The 24,436-nt window shown below is 39.5% G+C and overlaps 1 protein-coding gene across 1 annotated transcript in view; it reads left to right on the forward strand.

Annotated features, from left to right (window-relative positions):
* The window catches only part of KCNMB4 (potassium calcium-activated channel subfamily M regulatory beta subunit 4), a 58,740-nt gene extending 41,231 nt beyond the window's left edge, over positions 1–17,509 (forward strand). The window contains exon 3 of the mRNA XM_072146711.1: positions 16,766–17,509. Within this exon, the coding sequence (XP_072002812.1) occupies positions 16,766–16,934 (169 nt within the window). The 3' untranslated portion in view covers positions 16,935–17,509. The remainder of the gene's footprint in view (positions 1–16,765) is intronic.
* The last annotated feature ends 6,927 nt before the right edge of the window (positions 17,510–24,436 follow it).

A 24,436-nucleotide genomic window follows, 5' to 3' on the forward strand; every position in this document is an offset into this window, starting at 1 on the left:
ACCTGATCAGGATAAGAGTGGTAGTTCTATTGCAGCATCAGATCTTTTTCTCCTTATAAAACCATGTGGATAAAACTGATGTCCAACAATCTCAACATAACAAGTCAGAGCTGAGGGTTTGTCACATTGTTCTGTATTGTAGATGACATTCCTGCTGCTTCCAAAGAACCACTGACACTTGTAACAAACCCTCAGCTGTGAAAAATCATGAAAGAGCTGCCCACACAACAACAGGTTTTGAGTGTCCCTAACCCTTTTTCTGAGCGTTAACACTTCCCACAGCTGAGGGTTCGCTACAATTGTCTAGGAGAAGTGAATGAATTGGGTTTATAGGATACAAAAGTAACAAAGCCACAGCTGTGCTAGGCATAAGAATTTGCAGAAGTGCAATCTATGGTGGATGTCTCACCCGCAGCTCCAGCTCAGTCCAGTGCACTCTAAGCCTGCCCCACTGCCAGGTCACTGATGCATATGGCGGTGTTCAGCTCCTGGAGGAGGATCTGCAGGCGCCACTCATACTCCGGACCTCCGCAAATCACTCCCCCGCATGGGTCCGCCGCCAAGGCAGCCAACAGCAGCGAGGAGCACGAAATGCCGTGTGCGAGTGCCGCCTCGCAGCTCACACTGACACTGACCCCGCTCAGCAGCGGAGACACCAACGAGCGTGCCGCACCGCTCAGCCTGCGCACTACAAGGAATAATTGCCAAGCGTACTTTGACGCATGGCAATTATTTTGGGGAGTAACGGCGCCTCATCATGCGTCTATGACGCTTGGTGAGGCGTTAATGCGACCTCTGCTTGGAAAGTTCTTGAACTTCAATAAAGTTTTAGCTGTTTAGAGGCAGAACTGTCTAGAGTCTTGTATGTAACAGATGTACCAAAGAGTGAATCCCTGTGTTATGCCTCCGGCAGCGCCTGGAAGGGCGGTGCAGAACAATTTTAGTTCTAGGAGTTTTATTCTAACTAGCAATAACTGTACACTGGGTTATGTTTTATGCATTTATGTAAAAATGTCAACATATTGGGAACAAAGGATTCACAGCTTGTACTGTCCCTGGAAAATATTAAGATGGTGGAAAAAAACATTAAACTCCAGATTCGACGGGCACAGTGTAGTTATTTTCATTTTAACTTTATGATGAACATCTGTCAGATTCTATAGGGGTGCTAAAGGTAGTCTTGGGGCCCAGAGCTAAAGTAAGTTGACTTTTAATTACAAGGGTTCTTGTGGAGTGAGTGATTCATGTCACTTTCACATACTGTCATGGTTACATATATTAATAATTAGCGGTCTGTCGCTCCTTGTATACACAGCTACATTACCCCACATCAATAAGTCATGATGATAAATAATATATCTGTCATTAGCCAGGCACTTATAGCAGAATAACATAAATACACACATTTGCTCTAATTATTAGAGTACATGTTGCATCTTAATGTCTGTCATATACATCTGGAGTATGGCATTCAGCATAGTCTTTACTTTGGTATCATTGCAGTTTGTCTTTAGTACATAGAATTGTATATTGCATCGTAGATTCACCTTGCAGAATGGGTAAACGATCTGTTGCTACAGCTACACCATTCCACTTCTGCGGACAATTTAATATCCTCCATATCTAATTAGCACAAAGAGAAAACAACACAGACAAAAACAGCTTCCTGCATCTGCTGTTTGTCAGAGAAAAGACTCCTCGCAAGGAACAAACCGGGAATTTAAAAATATCATTGTGAAAGGCAGAATGTTGGGTGTGTCTTTATTGTTTTAAATGATATATTTATGTATGCCCACATGTATACCAATTGTAAAGGTAAAAACAAAGACAAGTATTTTGGTTCATGGTTACTATGTTAGGTTCCCAGTTACTTCTTTTTATACAGCAGTGGATTCCACAGCCCCAAGCATGAGCCACAGCTGCAGGTCCTATCCCTGTCCAAGTCTGTACACAGGGAGTCACTCAGAGCCAATACGCCAACCAAGTTTATAGGTATATTGTTAAAACAAGGAAAAGTTTTTCAAAGTCCCAGAACATTTCCTCTAAGACGTAAAAATGGTTGATACAACAACAGTTTTGTACTATTATATAATATCCATATACCACTTGACATCATGCATTTCATTTACATTAGCAGTTGATTATTTTGTATACTGTAGGTTAATATATATTTTTCTGGATTTATGGTTGGCTAGTGTTATGGTTTCAGATGCTAATTGGGTCCCTGTTTAAAGAGACTCCATTCATCCATTTATTCCCCCCTCCCCCTTTTTATTATATCCCCAATATGTACAAGGCAGTGAGCTCTCTATTTTTGATACTGTTAGATCATGCAATCTCTTTGTGATCTGCTCAGAATTACAGGGATTAGTTAATCAGACACCATCACTTTCCCCATGATGCACCCGCCTCCTCTTTCTACTTGGGGGGGGGGGGGGTATATTTCTATGACAAGAACTGATGATTAAGTGTTGGGGATGGCAGTTCAACCTCCTGCATAAACACATATGCTGACTTCCATTTTGTAGGGGAATATAGTGGAGAGGATTATCACACTATCCACCCAGGAAGCATATTTTGTCTGTAGCTGCCCACTTGAGGGTAACATACATTAGAAAGCACAGACACTCGCTTAAGGATCCAGGCACTGTGAGTGTTGTAACATTCTTATATTTTTTTGTCATATTTTTTTATCCATTCCTTCTAAAATAAACCTTTAAATTATGCTAGAGGCACTAGACCTAAAGCCGGTAATTTACAAAAGGAATCATTTAGTCCAGTTTCTATAAAAAATTATTATGGACCTTTGGAATTAAATGTCCTGTATGTGCGATGATTAGAGTTTACTACCTTCAGAAATAGTATATTGTAATCATATCCTTTTAGACAAATGGCTGTCATTGACAATTGACCAACATGCTGTTATGTTTCTTATTTGATTTTCCTCATTGTTTTCTTCACTGGTTAGATATCATATTCACACTTCTTTAGATGGTGTTTGTGGTTCTGTACTGTATGACATGCATTGTAAGTCCAAATACATTACTATTCAGTGGCAAATTGCAATTCATTCACACATCAGAGCCACAGCAAATCAATTGTAATTGTATATCCATAACACAAATTCGATTTGGAAGATGCTTGTGATCATATTTCACCTCATTTTAATGTAATTTGTAATGCATTAAAGCTTTATTGTCAATATAGTCTTTTATATATGGAATTATATGTTAATATAAATCTCATAAGCGTAATTCCTCCTTCTATAATGCAACACTCCAATCTAATTCCATACTACGTTATACCTAGTGCAGGGTCAGGGATGTATTAAAGAACACAGAAAATCTCCTAAGGTGTTGCATTGCGGATTTTCTCTGAGTTTATATTTTATGTTATTATATGTTTTAGTATATCTGGATTCTGCTCTTGGCTTGAAACAGTATAACCTCAGGAAAACTTTGGGTATTGATTACATTTTTGTAGTTGTAATTCAGAAAATATATACTTGTAAGTTCAAATATGTTCTCAATGTTTGTTTAGTGACCTTTTTAAGTTTGCATCAAATAATGGATAACAATGTACTTTTTCCCTTTTGTAAAGGGGATTCCGGGATCTGAATGTTGCTAGCATAAGTCATTGATATCAGATGACTAAGTGCCACATTTGCGCCAGTAATAGCTCTTACTCTCACTCGCACTGAATACATTACTGACACATGGTGCACATCAGAAACTAATAACAGTTATAGATCCATAACTAATAACTAATAGTTTTTGGCCCACTCCAATGACTATAATAGAATATTTAGTGTTTTTTTTATCATGGTGGTCATCATTTTACTCATGATATGATAAGCTGAACATGTAGTACTATTTTCTACAGCATTTATGACAGGATCTGTGACTGCATGTCATGTTAAGGATTGGTTTTAGTCGCCTTCATCTCAATAGGTTATGGGTGTAGTTGCCCAAAGGAATTTTTACCAGTGTGATTATACTGTATTATTTTGGTTTATTTCAGTCTTGTCTATATATCTGATAACATGAGAATGATACACAGAGGGCCATATTTATAAAAAAAAAAGTGCAAAATGCACTCAGTTTGAAATCTAGGAAGTGAATGTGGCTTCAAAGCCACAGCGAAAGTATATAGAGACAAGAGACAAAAAACGAGCATTCTCCTTGTGAATTAAAGGTAACCAGGGTACCCCTCATGTATAGGTAAGGTACTCACCTGGTGCAGTAGATGTAAATGCATATAAGAGTGTAAGCCCGACAGCTGCACTTGTGTTCCTGGCTCCCCTCATAATACATAAAACATGTATAATCCTTATAATAATTAAAATTAGAAGGAAATCATAGTGCATGCATTATTTAGGCTCCGTACCAAAATGCAGTTTTATTGTTATATGTGCAGAGGGCATCAGATTCATGAATTGTGGTGCCCATTCTTCATGAATCTGGCGGTCCCTGCACTGCTCCGACAGAGTGCACCCTTAACATATGGCGTGCAACACAATTCTGTTTGACACTGCATGATAAATGTGGTGCACAGTCTGACTGTGCAACGGAACGCCCCTTTTAGGTGCAGAAATTTGTGTTGCGTTGGGCATTGTGCAGCCACGTCAGAATTGTGTCGTGGACAGTTTATACACTCACCGGCCACTTTATTAGGTACACCATGCTAGTAACGGGTTGGACCCCCTTTTGCCTTCAGAACTGCCTCTATTCTTCGTGGCATAGATTCAACAAGGTGCTGGAAGCATTCCTCAGAGATTTTGGTCCATATTGACATGATGGCATCACACAGTTGCCGCAGATTTGTCAGCTGCACATCCATGATGCGAATCTCCCGTTCCACCACATCCCAAAGATGCTATATTGGATTGAGATCTGGTGACTGTGGAGGCCATTTGAGTACAGTGAACTCATTGTCATGTTCAAGAAACCAGTCTGAGATGATTCCAGCTTTATGACACGGCGCATTATCCTGCTGAAAGTAGCCATCAGATGTTGGGTACATTGTGGTCATAAAGGGATGGACATGGTCAGCAACAATACTCAGGTAGGCTGTGGCGTTGCAACGATGCTCAATTGGTACCAAGAGGCCCAAAGAGTGCCAAGAAAATATTCCCCACACCATGACACCACCACCACCAGCCTGAACCGTTGATACAAGGCAGGATGGATCCATGCTTTCATGTTGTTGACGCCAAATTCTGACCCTACCATCCGAATGCCGCAGCAGAAATCGAAACTCATCAGACCAGGCAACGTTTTCCAATCTTCTACTGTCCAATTTCGATGAGTTTGTGCAAATTGTAGCCTCAGTTTCCTGTTCTTAGCTGAAAGGAGTGGCACCCGGTGTGGTCTTCTGCTGCTGTAGCCCATCTGCCTCAAAGTTCGACGTACTGTGCATTCAGAGATGCTCTTCTGCCTACCTTGGTTGTAACGGGTGGTGATTTGAGTCACTGTTGCCTTTCTATCAGCTCGAACCAGTCTGCCCATTTTCCTCTGGCATCAACAAGGCATTTCCGCCCACAGAACTGCCGCTCACTGGATGTTTTTTCTTTTTCGGACCATTCTCTGTAAACCCTAGAGATGGTTGTACGTGAAAATCCCAGTAGATCAGCAGTTTCTGAAATACTCAGACCAGCCCTTCTGGCACCAACAACCATGCCACGTTCAGAGGCACTCAAATCACCTTTCTTCCCCATACTGATGCTCGGTTTGAACTGCAGGAGATTGTCTTGACCATGTCTACATGCCTAAATGCACTGAGTTGCCGCCATGTGATTGGCTGATTAGAAATTAAGTGTTAATGAGCAGTTGGACAGGTGTACCTAATAAATTGGCCGGTGAGTGTATATACATGTACAAGCAGTTTGCACCTTATTTATAGTGTAGACAGAAAACTGGTGCAAACGCTTTAATAAATGTGGGCTAGAGTCTTTGGTTTCTTCATTCACACGACTGCTGTGTGATAAGTGAAGTTTCCTGGTGCGGGGAGTCGAGCGCTCAGGTCACCAGACAGTCTTAGAAAGCTGATGATAGCATTTTAAAAATGCATGGAGCTTTCAGTGACGGCAGACGTCTAAGAAACACAGGGCCTTCTCACATTTTATAACATTTCCTTTTTAGAATCTAGCAAGTATATGGCATATTTTACTTTATAGATAACACTAACTTCTGTGACAGACATGGTAGTACATGGTATCTCATATATTTATTTTGGTACTGCCCAGAACCAATAGCATTACACAAGATATGAATAAACTTAGAATCCTTCTCCAATTTTGTCCAAACACAGGAAGTAATATGTGTGTGAGCGTGGCTTGGCTTTGTTGGTGTGAAATTCCATTATAGTTCATTATGTACAGGTAAACTAAACCCACACTGTAATACATTATACAAGGCTGTAACTGAAGCTTTACAGCCCATGAGATCGATAACCTTACAGCAGTCTCGGTTGAGAACTTTCTATGACTGACGTTATAAAGTTACTCTGTGATTTATTTATTTTTTAACTTTTTTTCTATATTACTCTTTACACTTTCTACTAGTTCAATGTAATATTCTATCTTTGTACTTCCATTTGTTTTCGTCTTAGTGCAATGTATGTGAACCACTTATTGAATGTACCGCACCATTAAAATTATTTGTTCTCTATAAATACATATTAATAATAAATAAAATAAATAATAACTGATTTGTTTAATAAAAATAAGAATTCATTTTTTATGTATACAGGGCCATCGTATTTCACAGAACTTTACAGATCATGGAGTACATGTACAAGCAAAATAAGACATGACATGGCCATATGAAACAATAGGGCTTCTCACAAGAGCTTACAGTCTGTTAGGAGGAAGGAGGTATAAGCCATTCTTCAAGGTTATTACAAACAAAATGTTTAGGAATACCACAATAATAATGAATAATAATAAGTTCTTGTTGATTGTTATATATACTGGGATATATCATATATGGCAGTAAGCTATTACTGAATAGTGATGACATACATTCCACTTCTGCATCTAACACTGTACAAGAGATCATTCACGCTGCTCAGTTCAGTCAGTGCTAGATATTATTATTTTCCAGCAGGAGGAAATAATTCTAAGTCCTTCTCATCTGCCTGATTACTGCCTCCACTGATATCATTAGCGGTCTGGTTAATTGTAAAGCTACAATGGGCTGACTGGCCATTTATTTAATGTAATTAGCCATTCTTTCTATGTGATTGCAGCCTCTTCTCCGGTGTTCATAGATCTGTACTCCCTACCCAGTCACCTAACAATCAATTGTATCTGAGGGTGAAGAATTACTTTCATTTGATTTTATTTGCAATTTAAATGATTTTTGTTCTCTTTGTCCATTTATAATTTCCTCTACTAAAGCACATGTACATCCTGTAGCTAGCTATATCTATGGTCATCTGCAGTTCACGAATATAATTAAAAAACTGCAGGGACAAAAGTATATCAGTGATGCAGCAGTAGTTTAATGAAGCATGAATATAACATTGTCATCTTTTACAATGTAGTATCTTTCAGGTCTGAGAGTTTTTTATGGGGGGAATTTTTTTTTTAATTATTATTTATTATTAATTAATATTAAGGAAGAACGGAATAGCCATCAAAAAGCAAGGAAAACACATCAGGAAATAACTACTAAAACAGGCCTGTTGTGTATCTGTGTTTGTGTGTTTTTTATATAAATATTGTTGTACATACCTTATTCATAGTATTACATTTCCCTTAGAGGAGTCAAGATTGTTTAGAAAGTGACTCCTCGACCTATCTTTGTAGAGTATAACAGCCACAGCAAGAACTTGTAGGAGTTTCAGGCTCCCCGCTGCAAACCTCTTAGGACACTGTAAAGGTTAAACTTAATACAAATGACATACACAGTTATATAAAGATTAAAAGGTTCCCAGATGTTCGCTATTTATTCTTGACCTTTCTGCTGGTATGAGATGGAAATAATATTTGGTTATGTTATGGCAGATAGGGAGTTATTACTTAAATGGAAATAAATGTAACATTGCAATAACACGTAACATAAAGAAATGAACTACCAGTCTAAATAAAGTTCTGACAAGTTGTGTTTATATTTTTATGTTTTATTTTATTATATTTTTATGTTTACATTTTTACTTTATTATTCAAAACTATCAAATACCGTATGTACCTCTCTGGTACCTCTTTGGACCAGGAATCAATAGCAGAATTTTTGTATAGGTAAATAGGTGAGATTTAATAACAGGCCATTTCAAATCCTTACCTGAGGGTGCTGGTAGTTTAATAGGGTAAAAGGTGATGACAGGTTCTCTTTATTTAAACAGTTCAACATGTTACAGTATTTTGAAAAGCTGGGAGGTCGTTTAAAGTTTTTTTTAGTAAAATTATATTTATAACCCATCCTATGGTGAAGCAGCTCTAGTCTCCTATATAGTGGCTGGTGACAGGAGTTCAGCTGATGGTCCTGGCAGCAGCTTCTATACAGAGAACAGCTTTGTTCTTTTTTTATTATTTTGAATCAGAGAGGCCACCAGTGACAGCTGATAATAATAATCTTTATTTATATAGATTATTATTATTATTATTAGCTGTCCCTCATTGGGAGTCTGGAATGTCAATCCTCCCTATATAAAAAAACATAAAAGGAGAGAATGGGTGTTCCTAGGTGTAATATCCTTGGTATAAAAATTGATATGGAGCGTGATTTTCCACTCATCTGATGGGTTTGTTGTGCTGCTGTGCACAATAGAAGTGTTGATTCAGTGGATATATTCTATTGTAGCCACATTATGTCCCTGTTTCTTTTCCACAGTAAATAGGGCATCCACTACAGGAGGTTTGGACATTTACCAAGGGCGCGGAAATACAATTTCTCTTTAATAAACCTTCATAAATCAATTAAAATGGATGCATGATGAGTTTTTTTTTTGCATGTATCCATTTTGAGTGGTATGTGAAGTTTTATTAAAGAAAAATCGTATTTCCAAAGAAACAACTCTGAGGATTATTTCAGAGCCCTTGGTGAACAGCCAGTTCTCCTACAAACCTCCAAGACCTTACTGTATGATATCGATGATCTATTCTTTTGTTAGGTCATCAATATCTTTAGGCTGGAAAGCTCTTATATATTCTGGCTGAGGTTTTCATATCACCATGCCAAGCATCTTTTGACAGATTTAAATCACCTCAATCTTTCTTCTGTAAAAAGGACAGTCTTACAACAGCTGTCTTCTGTGAAACCCTTCAGTGACCCCACAGTTCAAGAAAATCCTAGCTAAGATTCACTGGTGTATTAGTACAAGTATTTGGGCATTGTTGACATGTAGACAGAAGCAGTTCATATGAATGCATGGCAATGGCAGTTCATATGAATGCATACTGTAAATATACAGTGGGTAAGTATTTAGACCCCTTTAAATTTTTCACTCTTTGTTTCATTGCAGCCAATTGGTAATATCAAATAAGTTCTCTTTTTGCTCATTAAAGGAAAACTACCAGTGCCAAATTAAACTAAACATACTTACCTTTACTCCTCTTCGTCGTGATCCCAGCTATTTGCTTCTTTAATCTTGACAAGTATTTTATTAAAAAGACTTGGAGTGCGGGGAAGTGAACTGGCACTTCAGGATGCTAATTATTCATGCCCCTTGCATGATGTCACCTCCCTCTCCAAGCATGGCCTCCATGGCAGCAGTAAATGGCAACTTAAGCCACCAGTCCCATATAGCAAGGAACTTCCTCTCTTTTTTCCTGTGAATGAGTACCAATTTTTTAAGTGGAAGTGTGGAGAAAACAGACTTAAACCAGTTCTGGAGGGTCAGGAAGTTGACTGTCATCCAGAACCTAGCCACCATCTTCCTAGCACAGTATAGTGTTTCCGCCACAAAGTAGACTGATACAGCTCCTGGTCTATTGATGGCAAACATGCCTTGAGGGTCATCAGGAACTACCATTCCCATCTTATCAGACAGGAATCTGCGGACCTGTTCCAAGAGTCCCTTCACCACTCGGCAAGACCATATTAGATGGAGGAAGGTACCTGAGCATTTAGGGCAAATGTCTAGGAAGCCTGGGCAGTACTTACTAACTCTGGCTGTGGTTAAGTATGCATGGTAAAGAATATGCATTTGTGATATCCTGTCATGTAGGCAAGAGGAAACCAATTTAGGGATAGAAAGGGCTATGTCCCACTCCTCATCCGTCAAAAAGACCATATCACATTTCAAATGGACTCTCGTCAGAGGTGGTGCCTGTGCTGTTTGGGCAGACAATAGCTCACAGTAAAGGCGTGAGATAAGGGCCCTACTGAGGACTTCCAAAAGTATGGAGGGGATAGGGAAGGAGTGCTCCACAAATTACTCACCGGAAACTGTGGGTTTATAGCATGATGGAGTTGGACGTATGACAAGTGAAAAGAGTCAGGAAGATCATTTCTCCTGAAAGAGCTAAGCACACAGCCCTCATAAATATCATCCATGTACATTACCCCTCTGGCTGGACACTCTTACTTAACTCAAATGCTGTCCATTTCCTTTTCATCCTCTTCGAGATGGTTATACTTCTTCATTGGCATTCAGCTGTGTTTAATTAACTGATTGGACTTAATTAGGAAAGGCACACACCTGTCTATATATCAGACCTGAGAATCATAAGGTCTAAGGAACTGCCCAAGGAGCTCAGAGACAAAATTGTGGCAAGAAACAGATCTGGCCATGTGGAACTGAAGAAGCAGATATACTTCACATGATGTGGGGATGCAGGGAACTGGAGTCTTTTTGGAAATCTATATTATAATTAACGCATAAAGTTTTCTCTGTAACTATTGAAGAAAGCCCACTAGCATGTCTATTGGGAGTCCTGAAGATAGACAACCTGACAGAACCTAATAATATTGCAATACAAAGATCCTTATATCAAGCCAGAAAGGTTATAGCTGCCCATTGGATTAGGCCTAGGCCACCGGACAAGAAAGAGTTTATAGACCGTTTGAATGCAGTAATACTATTGTAATATAGCACGTATGTAAAGAGGAATGGGGTCTCCAAATTCGAAAAGATTTGGGGCAAGTGGCTAGATACATCGGGCTTACCATCAAGCTCCCTTATAAGGCTAAGAACTAGCTTAGAATACCAATTATCATTGGCAAAATAAGTAAGGATAGGTTTAGGTCTTCTTTAATATGTGAATAATTATATGAGACCTGAAGGGTCTTGAAGAGCTGGCTCGCAAGGGTGGGTGGGGGGAGTTGGGAAGGGTGGAAGGGAGTATGCTACTAATAATAAGCATATATGATAAAACGTACATCCTGTAAGAGAAAATAGATACAAATGCAACTCTCTTGTAACGCTTTAATGAGTATAATTTGAGTTTGTATTATTGTACAAATAGAGTGCATTGTAAAGATATGTACGTACTCCCCTCCAGGTTATACTTGTTGGGTGTGTTTTTATTTAAAAAATGTTTAATAAAAATATCTGATTCAAAGAAAAAGAAACAGATCTGGCCAAGGTTAGAAAAGAATTTCCACAGCACTTAAGGTTTCTAAGAGCACAGTGACCTCCAGAATCATTAAATGCAAGAAGTTTGGGACTACCACAAGCCTTCCTAGAACTGGCCATCCAGCCAAACAAAGCAATCATGGGAGAAGAGCCTTGGTGAGAGAGGTAAACAAGAGCCCCAAGATCACTGTGGCTGAGCTCCAGAGATGCAGTAGATAGATGGTAGAAAGTTCAACAAAGTCAACTATCATTGCAGCCCTCCACCAGTCAGGGCTTTATGGCAAAGTGTGCCAATGGAAGCCTCTCCTCAGTGCAAGACATATAAAAGCTGCATACAGTTTGCAAAAAACTACACAAAGGTCTCCCAGACTAAGAGAAATTACATACTCTGGTCTGATGACAGGAAGATTTAACATTTTAGTGTTAATTCTACGCGGTTTGTGTGGAGAAAACCAGGCACTGCGCATCTCTGGCCAAATACAATCCAAACAGAGAAACATGGTGGTGGCAGCATCATGCTATGGGGGTGTTTTTCAGTTGCAGGGACAGGATGACTGGTTGCCATTGAAGGATAAATGAATGCGGTCAAGTACATGGATATCTGCTCCGGATCGTTTTTCCTTGATCTTGGACGTGTGAATGACTGATCAGACTGCTTCAGGAGACGAGGAGGGATAGCTCTGTGTGTGTCAGGTGTGAATGAGCAAGTGAATAAGTGCTCTCCACCTCGGGGAGAGGGGTGCCTCCTGTGAGGCAATGTATGGGTTTGTTATTGCATTACTAATTGATGTATTTCTCCAATATTGATATCTTTGTGCTGCTAACCCTAACTTTATGATTGTGCCTTATACTTTCCTGAGGCGGATATTGTTGCTTTTTGTGCATTGGAGAGGATCTGCAAGGAAGAATGGCAGAGTGTGAAAAACTTGTTGCATCATTCCTTAGACGACTCATGGCGGTAGTCGCTCAAAAGGTGCTTCTACTCAGTGGGGCACATTTACTTATCCGGTTCAGTTGCGATCCCGAGGGGCGTTGTCCGACGAGGATTCGGGTATACCGGCATTCACTAAGATCGTGCGCCCGATATTCCCCAGGTGTCGCTGCTGCGCCGAGGTCCGCTGGAGTTCACATCCTTCTTCCTGGTGCATGTAAGTGCTAAATTCCGGGTTTTTTCCCGAATCGGTCGGGTTGTCCGACGGCCACACCCTGCGATTTCTGTTGTGTGAAAGCCGGCGCCACAATCCGATCGCGTGCGCCAAAATCCCGGCGCAATTCGTCGCAAATCAGAAATATTCGGGAACCCCGATGAAAGTGCAGCGTTCGGACTCTTGGTAAATGAGCCCAATGGGTGTAATTTATCTTAATTTCTTCTATTTTCCCTTTTTTTGCACCTAAAATGTCAACTTTACATATACAAATATATATTGTCTTGTTTAATAAATTAGCAAAAATCTACATTTCTGTTTTTTTCTGTCAAAACGGGGTGAAGGGGGCACATTAATGAGCAAAAGAAGAACTTTTTTGAAAGGTCTACTTGGCTGTTATGAACAAAGAGTGAATTTGTGGACAAATCCATACTGAGTGGTTGCTTGTCATTCTTCCATAGTGCAGAATTCTGCACAATATACCTTTTAAAGTGACATATTCTGATGTGATATGTAAATCTAGCACTTGCTATCAATCACAAGTAGATGAGAGCATGGTCCCTATCAAGTGATTAAGCGCTGTATAAAAGACATGCATATGCGTGTGTCCTGCCAAATATGGTCTTATTTGGGAGTTTTCTCTGACTCCCTTATTGTGCTAGGTCCTCCTCTGGTCCTTTTGGGGGTTTTCTTCCCCTATTTTTTTACATTTTTAATAGTTTTTATATGTTTTTGTCTGGTGTCCACTCATGTATTGATTAATAAAGTATTTTTTGGCTACATGACATATGGGGGCACATTTACTTATCCGGTCCCTTGGAGTTCCGGAAAGTGCATTGTCCATGTATAATTCACTGTGCTGCGATTCACTAAGATCGTGCGCCCGATATACTGCATCTGTCGCTTCCCTGGTCAGCTCCGCCGGAGTTCACCATCTTCTTCCTGGTGTACGTAAGTGCATGGATGCGGCACAATTTGAATGTTACATTTAAATCCTGCGTTTAGTCCGAATCAGTCGGATCGTCCGACGGCTCGTCCACCAATTTCTGTTGCATGAAAGCTGGCGCTGCCGGGCGCCAATATGATCGCGTGTGACACAATCCCCTTCTAAATACCTGTCCTAGCAGCTCAAATCCGGAAACGTCGGGAAGTCTGACGAAAATACGATCCGTGGATCCTTAGTAAATCAGCCCCATGGTTTTTCTCTTTTTTTGGTTCATATATGCACATATATTTAGCTTTTTATGTTGCTTGTTATCTAGCAGTGGTGGTCCTACCTTGTTTTTGGTATAAAAGACATTTATGATGGATGTAAAATGAGTGCTTTGAATGTTCTCAACACTGCTCATTTTGTGTTACTTTTTACATGTAATAAACCCAAAGTACAAAGTAAATAGCAAGAAGTAAGATGGTTTATGTCAGCTATATGTTACATGTCCCATTTTGTGGAAAAAAATCACTATATATAGCTGTGATAAGACTTTGTTTGGTAGGATATTGGAGGTGGTGTATAATTCACACATATTTCTCAAAAATCAAGGAAGGTTTTTTGTGGGATCTAGTTTGCTAAGAATTGTTGGAAAGTTCCTTTTTATGGGCCTGGATTATTATGCAGAATCCATTAGCATTTGTAGTGGGAGCTGCTATTGCTTCCTGCTCTAGTATTTCTTAGGCCCAGCTAGGCCAGGTTTTTGATACTGAAAAGGGGGCATAAAAGGGGAGCCACAATCATGATGATTGTATGGACTATAGGCCAGTTTTATCACTGTTGCTACTCTCAAGCCTCATTATTGCGCCTTAGTGAGACGCATTGTAGAATTATCACAAGCTACAACCATCTGTGATGAGTTGAGTTCCTGACTCTTATTAATCCCTTTACTTTAGGCGCAATTTAGGCGCAATATAGGCACAATGTTAGATTTGGGTTCTAACATGTGATCTTCTTACAAGCTCCTCTCTGCTTCTCTCCCACACCCCAGCATGAGAATGACCCTCACAGCAGAGCCCAGGTGTGTGACACCCTGCACCCAGTGATCTCCTCAGCAGGGGCTTCTCCTGGACTCCTCCAGTGATGATCTTCTGCTGCCCCCCTGTAATTCTGGTCATTATTCCTCTTCTGACACTGATGTGGTTATCCTGCTACACGGGACACTTGTCTGCAGCTCCCACACACTTCTCCTTTATCCTGCTCTGAGCTTCTGCTTTTGCAGATTGTTTGTAAAAAGCTCATGAACTATAAACAGAGGCTGCATGTAGTGTAAACACTGGCTGAGCTCTGCTGCTGGGGGTACATGGCTATACTGAAGAGCTCACTGCTTACTTTTCAGTCTACACCACCTACAGGCTGGAGTGTTTTTGCGCCTAAATTGCATCTAAATGAAAAAGTCACTAATAATGAGTGATTAGTAGGCGCAGCAAAACATCTGGATTGGTAGGATAAATGAGGAAAACACTGTTATTTTTGCTGCCGGCTAGTCTAATGTTTAGTCGCAAAACTGGCGCAAAAATGGTACAATATAAAATGGTGCAAAAACAACAGTGATTCATCTGGCCCAATGTGTTTTAAAGTACTGCCATCTAACCCATAAGATGAAAATCCTAGATACTAATTGACTCATTTATTTGATTCCATCGTAAAGACATTTTACCACCTCCTACAGCAACTCTTTGCGTTCTTTAATTGATGCAGAACCACTGATTTCGGCACCCAATATGTTAGTTAGGCTCTTAAAGGGGTTTTCCCAGGATACAAGTTAGGCCCTTTCCACGATCACGAGACCAGGGGTCTGAGGGACCTCTGACGGACCAAGCGCCGTCAGCTTCAAAGAGATGAATAGAGCAGAACGGACATGCGCGGCTGTCTACTCATATCGGGGGGAGCAACAAGGAGTACATTGGAGGTACTCTGGACCCCCAGTTCTTGTGATCTGTGGTGGTCTTATCACTGAGGTAACTTGTTTCCTGGGAAAACCCCTTTAACTGTCCAGCAGGGGGTCCTTGGATATCTGCTTCAGTCCAGTTCAGATTACAACATATTTTGCCGAAACAAAAATCACTGATTGATCAAGAACAGTGGAGCTACAGGAATAATTTCGTACTGCACTGGAATCAGTCGAATGGTACCATATAATATTCCATGCTATGTACTGGGAAGAAATCCAATCTATCAATTTTATATTGAGTTTTCTTTAATAACTTTAAACAGTTTAAATCTTTCAAATAAAGTATATACATACTTACATCAGTCACCTGCCCTGTATGTTAAGGGCTCAACCTGTGAGGCCTCTCTAATACAGTTTTAACATCAAAATGCAGAATGCAGAAAGGCAAGATTTGGGGAACCCACACCTTCCCTTCCCTCTGCTCCTTCACCACCCCGGGTATCACAACCTATATCCCCCTATCCTGTTCCCCAGGCTCCCCCAAAGGGAGTAATCTTCATTTACCCACCCCACTCTCACCCCCATGTAACTCAGGGCACCCAGGAGGGGCCGACTATGCCCATCCTCCAGCCCCCTTTCCTCCATCTCTCCCATCATCTTATTTCAATATGTTCCAAAATGTAATACATTCCATTACTGCATTGTTTCACCACAGTTTTCTACTTTCTTATTGTACTTTTGACTCCTACCTCAAGAATGCATGCCTAATAATTGGCAATCTGTTTCATTGACTTCCATACTAAGCATGTAACTTTTGTTGTCATATGCATGCAATACTCTTATGTTATTTGCATTATAAAATGAAAAATCAATAAAAAGATTTTAAAAACAAAATACAGAATGCACATACAGTGTGTTGCGGAATGGGGTTAAGGTAACATGATAGTTTATGATCAGTATTTAAAAGTCTCTTTGGCCAAAACTGGGCGTAATACAAAATAAAAGCTTCTATGAGCCATTCCCGGAAGAACAATGGATGAGATCTACAGATGCCATTCATGTGATGCTTTCCCTGTTCTAAATTCAGCAGTGTGTCTGTTCTTGTAGAGAAGTTACGTGTATAAACTTAGACACACAAGCCAAAAATGTAGTATCTTACCTGCTTTGACTTTCATGTTACAAAATGTGGTCATCTGTTCAATGTTTTTCGTCTTTCAGGCCAGAAGATGTCCTGCTCAAACGCACCCACGATGAGAATGTTCTCCTGCACTGTTTCCTGTGGCCACTAGTCACCTTCATGGTGGGCGTCCTGATTGTGGTTCTCACCATTTGTGCGAGAAGTTTGGCCGTAAAGGCAGAAGCTATACAGAAAAGAAAATTTTCATAGAGTTTAAAATTGGAAGCTGCAGTTGAAACCAAAACCCCAAATACCTATAGTCCTCTTGTTGCCTCTTCATCACTATTTTTCAGAACTTGATAATTGATGACATGCAGAACGTGGAATATTTTCTCAGACTTCTTTTAGATTACTGCTCCCTGTGGGAAGAATGCCCAGAATTGCTGAGAACAGAGGCAGATATAAGGAGAAAAGTAATGACTCGTACTTAGCCAAGTGTAAAGTGAAGCAATTCAAAAGTTTCATTTCACCTTTGCGATAAAATATTTTTTATTTGGTATGTAAAATATCAAAAATTCAGTTTATTTTGTATCATGTACTTCTAAAATATTAAAGTGTGCTTTTTTATGTCTTAGCACTGAATTTTTATAGGCTTGAGTTTTTTTCTCTTTCCCCCTCTTTGCGTTTCATGCTTTTACAGGTCAAGAGAAGACCATACAATGTACTTACAGAATATCTCTTGTAGTGACAATCAGGCATATCTGTCTATACTGTATACTTTATATTTAGAAAACTACTTTTCATTTTCTCTTTAGCCAATTAAATGCCTACAGAAGTTACAAATATTTTATTGTTCTTTTCTTTATTTATTCTATATTATACATTTACTTTCTCTTAATATATTAAGGCCCAAGACCTTTCATCATATCTTACTATTAGCTTCCTCTAATTGCTTTTGTTCCTCTCATTCTGGCACAGATGGAATTATTTCGCTAGTTCTCACCATTACTCAGCAATCAGTCCTGATAATACTGAGAGTGCAGTATGTTACTACACTCAGAGACAGCTTACCACCTCCTACCTGACAACTAAGAAGGGCTAATGCACAAGGCTGTGAACTCCATAGCCCCATACATAAACGGTCTCTTCGAATTGACATCGGTGAGTGTGCAACACTCATCTACCGATGACACATGTGGCATAAACAACAGTCCACCGGAGCGTTATTTGTGTCCTGCATGCCACTATGTGCCATGTGCAAAAGGAAAGATGTGCAGAGCGTGAGAAAAAAACTGCAGGACCACAGAACTCCATAAAAGTCAATGGATCCACAAAAAAACAGATGGCACACAGATTAAATCTGTATGTGGTCAGTTTTTTCTCAAATATTGCTAGGCAACCAACTAGGCAGGACTGAAAACAGATTAGAAAACCTTTAGTATATGTTGCATGGATGAAAAAATATAGGGATTTGAAAAAACATATGCAGATCCAATACAGACTGCACACAGATATCAAGTTTTAGACTAGTAAGGTCTAAGAATTTAGCAACTTTGGATAGCAGGTAAGGCTTAATTCACACCTCCAATCACAGTTTTTGTACACATTGACCTAGCTTTACTAAAAACAGTGCAAACTGCAGCCCGTGTAGTGTGCAGTGGACGATTTCTGGTGTCCGTTCTTCCTGAATCTGGTGCTCCCTGCACTGCCCTGACAGAATGCACCACTTTTTTGTGGTGCACCTTTAACATAGGGCTTACGACGCATTTCTGTCTGACTTAGCATTATAAATGTGGCGCACAGTCCAACTGTACACCCATTTCAGTGCTGACAGTGCTGAAGAATAGTGCAGCCACAACACAAAATTGTCGCCTGCCACTTAAATACCTGTGCAAACAGTTTGTGCAAGGTCCTCAATAACTGGGCCCCATTCTGTTAATTAATATCAGAAAACAATAGCGCAGCAACACATGTCCTTTTTCCGCTATTAATTAGCACAGTGAAAAATTGAGATCCTAGACCTAAGTGTGAATTGGATATAGGGCTTTATGAAACATTCCAATTTCCTTTTTAGACAAGAAATAAAGTATAAAATTCTCTACTTTACCCACAGTTGTACGATGGTGCTTTAAGGTGCATGACTTGTTGTAATCCAAAAATATTTACACTGCTGCAGCACATCCAAAGTGAAATCAAAATAAGAGTTAGGGAAGACAAGCCCATGAGTAAGGCTCTGTTGAAATGCGTAGGCTTGTCTTCTCTACTTCTTGTGCTATGTAACATACTACATTTTTATGGATTTATAAATAAAGGAACTTTTGATTTTACTATGGATGTGTTGCAGCAGTGTGTATATATTTATATATTTATTTCCTTTTAATCTAGATTCACTTGCTTGTCATGAGTTTTGTTCTATGTGGAAACAATGATCTTCACATTATGCAGTTTTTTTGTTGTACAAATACAGGATAGCCCAAATTTATATCCATTTTTAATGATTTCGATGGGAGGAAGTGAAACTAATTTTACAGGTAAGAGCCAATACAGAAAAGACCACTCTATTAATTTTCAAAGTGGTTCGTAGATACTAAAATTCCTGTTTCTTGGTTACGCCTGTAGCATAATAAGGATCATGGTAAGATGCAAGATAATAAATTTCTATATTAACCCCTTAAGGACGGAGGGTTTTTCGGCTAAATTCTCGCTCTCCAACTTCAAAAATCCATAACTTTTTCATTTTTACGTGTACAGACCTGTGTGAGGGCTTATTTTGTGCGTAACAAATTTTACTTTCCCGTAATGTTATTTATTTTAACATGCCGTGTACTGCGAAGCTGAAAAAAAATTCCAAATGTGGAAAAATTGAAAAAAAACCGCACGTGCGTCACGTTCTTGTGGGCTCAGTTTTTACGACTTTCACTCTTCGCTCCAAATAACACGCCTACTTTATTCTTTGGTTCGGTGCGATCGCGGGGATACCAAATTTATATAGGTTTTATTGTGTTTTAATACATTTTCAAAAATTAAACGAATGTGTACAAAAAAGAAAAAAAATTTTTTGCCATCTTCTGACGCTAATAACTTTTTCATACTTTGGCGCACGGAAATGTGTGAGGGGTCATTTTTTGCGAAATGAGGCGACGTTTTCATTGCTACCATTTTGAGGTCTGTGCGACATTTTGACCATTTTTTATTTCATTTTTTATGTTATGTAAAAAGGTGTAAAAGTCGCATTTCGGACATTTGGGCGCCATTTCCCGCCTCGGAGGTCACCGCCGGCCGTAACCGTTTTTATATTTTGATAGATCGGGCATTTTGGGACGCGGCGATACCTAATATGTCTGTGATTTTTACTGTTTGTTATGTTTTATATCCGTTCTAGGGAAAGGGGGGTGATTTGAACTTTTAATATTTTATTAATTTTTTTTATTTTTTAAACTTTTTTTTTTCTTTTTTTTTTCACTATTTTTTAGACCATCTAGGGTACATTAACCCTAGATGATCAGATCGCTCCTACCATATACTGCAATACTACAGTATTGCAATATATGGCGTTTTTGCAGGTCATACATTACAATGAGCCACTGGCTCATTGTAACGAACCTGCATAAACCATGTAGCCTCGTGTCAAAAGAAGACCTGAGGCTACCATGGTAACCGATCGCCGCCCCCCGATGACGTTCGGGGGCGTGGCGATCGAAAAAAAGATGGCGGCGCCCGCGCGCCGCCGTCTTTTAAGCGCCGCCCGCGACTTTGCGGGCGGCGTTTAGAGGGTTAATAGCCGCGATCGGTGCAAGCACCGACCGCGGTTATTAGCGGTGGGGGTTTTGTGCAAAATGCAAAAACCCCCACCTCTGTATGAAGAGGACTCAGCCCGTGAGCCCTCTTCATACATCCCTTATACCTCTGCGCCGTAGAGCTACGGCGCAGAGCGTTAAGGGGTTAAGCTTAGTATTTCATACTAAAATAACACTGCTGTATCTGTATGTTTCTATAAACACTCACATACGTGGCACAGTGTGTATATTATGGTTTTTGGTTGTACTTGAATGGAAAGTGAAGTAACCTTATTTTATTAAATATATGTGCAAAATTTGTATTCATATCTACAGTATATTGCAATGTATGTAATGCTAGGTGATTTGAGTCCTTGAGCATGGAACATATTTAATATTAAAAGCATTAGTTCACAAATGCTGACCTGAGGAGACAGATAAGGAGAAGCATTCAACATAAAGGCTCTTAAAGGGAAATTGTCACTAGGTTTTACCACACTAAACTATTAGAAAATAGTAGAATAATAGTATAAAATGAAATTTCCTTTGTTCCCTCTTTATGTGAAATCTCACCCATTTACATATAATAGATCTCACGCAATGTCAGGCAAATAAGACTCTTTTCATCTCATTTTCACAATGGATGATTACAGTTTAGTGGTTGCAGGGGTAGTGTTGCATCAGAAGCTCCTGTTTTCTGTTCTGTAGTACCTAGAAACATGCATTCTGTGTCAAGATAAGATTCTAATTTTTTACATCACATCAGGCTTATGGTTCTGTAAGTAGTTAGCCGAAAATAAATATATAGATACGAAGCGAGGTTGCTATACACAGTTTTGAGGGCCAATGTCACTCTCACCTTGCAAATATCAATCTTATACCAGCCAGTCAAGTGAGATAACTAAAATTCATTAAAAACCAACATCTAGTATCAAATAACAATAAAATAATTGATTACATCAAACCCAGATGATTACAGTATCACTGGGATCAAACAATGTACACAACCAAATCCTCAGATAGAAAGTCTCTTGATCTCTTACAGAATCATAGATGTACACACAAAAATGAGTGAAAATAATTCAAACCGCATCTAAAGCAGATATGTACATAAAGAACAAAGAGAAGAGGATGCGTACATATAATCAAATAATAAAATTTTATTGAGCAAACAAAGAATAGAGTATTTAAAAACAATTAAAAACACAAATCCTGGTAAAAATACCCACTGTGTATGGACGAGTATCTAACATGTAAAACCAATATATAATGTGTGAGCTCCATATACAGGAATATAATAGAAGGTAAATGTGTGAGGGAAAAGGACTTATTGGTGTATAAATGATGAGTAATATGTAAGGATGAATGCCAAACAATATCTACAATAACGCTAAAGTTAACCCTACACAAATACAGTGATACACATATGAGTGGAGCAACACATAGGCAACAGACCTGCTATAAAACCTAATACATAGAAGGTATTACCAGTAATCGTCCAACACAGAGAAAACGCCCCACGTGTATCGTCTAGCTCGTAGCTTTCATCAGGGGTATCTGTGTTGGACGATTACTGGTAATACATGCTGGTGTCTGTATAGAGGTACCTGGTGAGTTGCTGGGTCGGGACTAAAAGTTCTCTCCTGGGGAGGATTGGATGTGGGGACAAATCAATAGTGCCATTATACTCTCCATATCGTCCCCGGAATTGTCCCCCGGCCTAACAAGGGCAGTACCATTCAGACTTGCCCTATGAAAAATCAAAAATACCCCCGCATCCCCCCACCCTGACGCATTTCTTCACCCTCTGATAAATCCCATGTGTGAAGAAATGCATCAGGGAGGGGAGGGGAGATGTGCTGAGGATTCAGGGGGAGGATTGGACAGTGTAACAGCCTGTGTAGCCATAGTAAGTGTCCCTGGTTTATTATGATCTTGATGGTAGATTTCCTTTAAGCAGGCAGCAGTCTTGTGAGTACGCCCATAGGCATAAGGACCCATTTATTATTAAATTCTCACCTGTTAATTACATTTTACAGGCAAGAGCGCTCTGTTGTGTCACCTACACTAGGGCTGATATGGTACGGAGCCTAGTAGAGCAGTAATAATTAATCTTGAAGGTGTGATATAATTTCTGTTTCTGAATTACTGTCACATTGTTAATGTACATCTTGAAGGCTTATTGATTTATAATTACATTTTATAACATTTATCATGGTATTAAGTACCATGATGCAGGATTTTCATCTTGCCTTCCAGCGACAGTAAAGAACACTGCCCTTACATCAAATTCATTGTAAGGTTTGGAAACCAGTTGCTAAGTAACCAGGCAAAACAGTGTATAAGCTTTGTTGTCACTTCAAATCTAGTTGAAATTGTCACCTTTGGGCTCCATTGTGTGGAGAAAGTGAAAATGATCTTTCAGCTTCATGGTCAATACGGTATTAGTGTGTTTAGCAAAAACGGCTTTGAAAATAACATTGTGAATCCTCTTTATCATGACAACAAATTCATTTTGTTTTCACGGAAATGTTAATATGAATATAGCATGACTATTTGCTAAACCCCGATTAGCAAAATCCTTTCTAGGCTCGCAGCTGAATTCACAGTGAAGTGAATTAGGTTAACTTCTTCACTGCCAAATGGCCTAGCAGCGAACATCAAATCCAGACTGTAGGACATCAAGTGGATTAAACAGGTGCTAAGGGCTCTATAATTATATCTGTATACAGGTCCCAGAGTTCCGGGCTTGTGTCAGCAATCTACGGTACACACCCAACATATCAAAGTAAAACACATATAGGTCAGTGCTGCAGCATCAAATAACAGCTAATCTGTCAGGGTGCCCCCACTAATCTGCTATTGATGAACTGTCCTAAGAAAAGATCAGCAAAATCCTGGAAAACCCCTTTGAATGGAAAAAGTCAGTGAAACCATCCCTGTTCTATAAATGTGGAGGTCTCATTTACTGTAAGTGGAACTGATCAAATTACAGGCATTTTCTGTAAAACTAGATAATCGATATAAGTGACGTCCGGTCACCTTTCCTTTACGGCAGGCACTACTGAATAATGTAAGTTATTAAGTTACCATGTACATATCCGAATCCAACTCTACTGAGACCAAAAAATTCTCAAAAAGAAGTTCAACAAATGGGGGGCGGGGGATTATTATTACATCTGTACAATATATTTTTTTTACTTCTATGAGACAAAATTTATTTTTTGTGTCAGAATGAATGTTTCCTCTTCAGCCAACGTGGCAGAATTTGGGGACTGAAATGTGGACATGGCTTACAGGTCTCACGACACACGATTGTGGTGCAGCATAGACCCACCTGAAAATGGTGTAGAGGAAGCCGTAGTTTAACTACAGTCTGAAAGTATAGATTTTTTTAGTTTCTTGTTTTCAACCCATGCACCAAATTAAATATTATGTGACAGGTAAATAAAACTTCGATAAAAATAATGGAACAAGAAAAACAATGACAGAGGATGCGGCAAAATATTAAATGCCTCCACTGTGGCAATAACCCCCCTGTTTGTGTATGTATTTGTATATAGTAAGTAAATTATATATAGTAAGAAAATCTACCACCAAAACCAAGTATGATAAACCAGGGACACCTACTCATAGACCTAGGCACTGTGACCGTGGTAACCTTTTTTAATTGTTATCCATGGCCTCCTTCCTTCTAAATCAATTTTAAAAAGTATGCTTATGGGCCAGAAGGGCACATGGGTGTGTTATCAGAGCCCCTCCGTGCTGTAGCTTTACAGGATAGTGCATTGTGCAGATCCACTTCACCCCTTTCACGGTTTAGTGAAACTTTGCTGCAGTGAGATTACACCAGGAAGAGAGAGGGGGGAAGTGCTGAGGGAGCAGTGGAGATGGTAAGACATTGTAACAACTTGTCAAGCTGCAGCACAGAGGGCTGTTCAGACAAATTAGAATAATTATAAAAGTTGATTTTGGAAGGAAGGAGGTGATGGATAA

The sequence above is a fragment of the Engystomops pustulosus genome, chromosome 4, assembly GCF_040894005.1.
Source record: "Engystomops pustulosus chromosome 4, aEngPut4.maternal, whole genome shotgun sequence".
NCBI classification, from domain to species: Eukaryota; Metazoa; Chordata; class Amphibia; order Anura; family Leptodactylidae; genus Engystomops; species Engystomops pustulosus.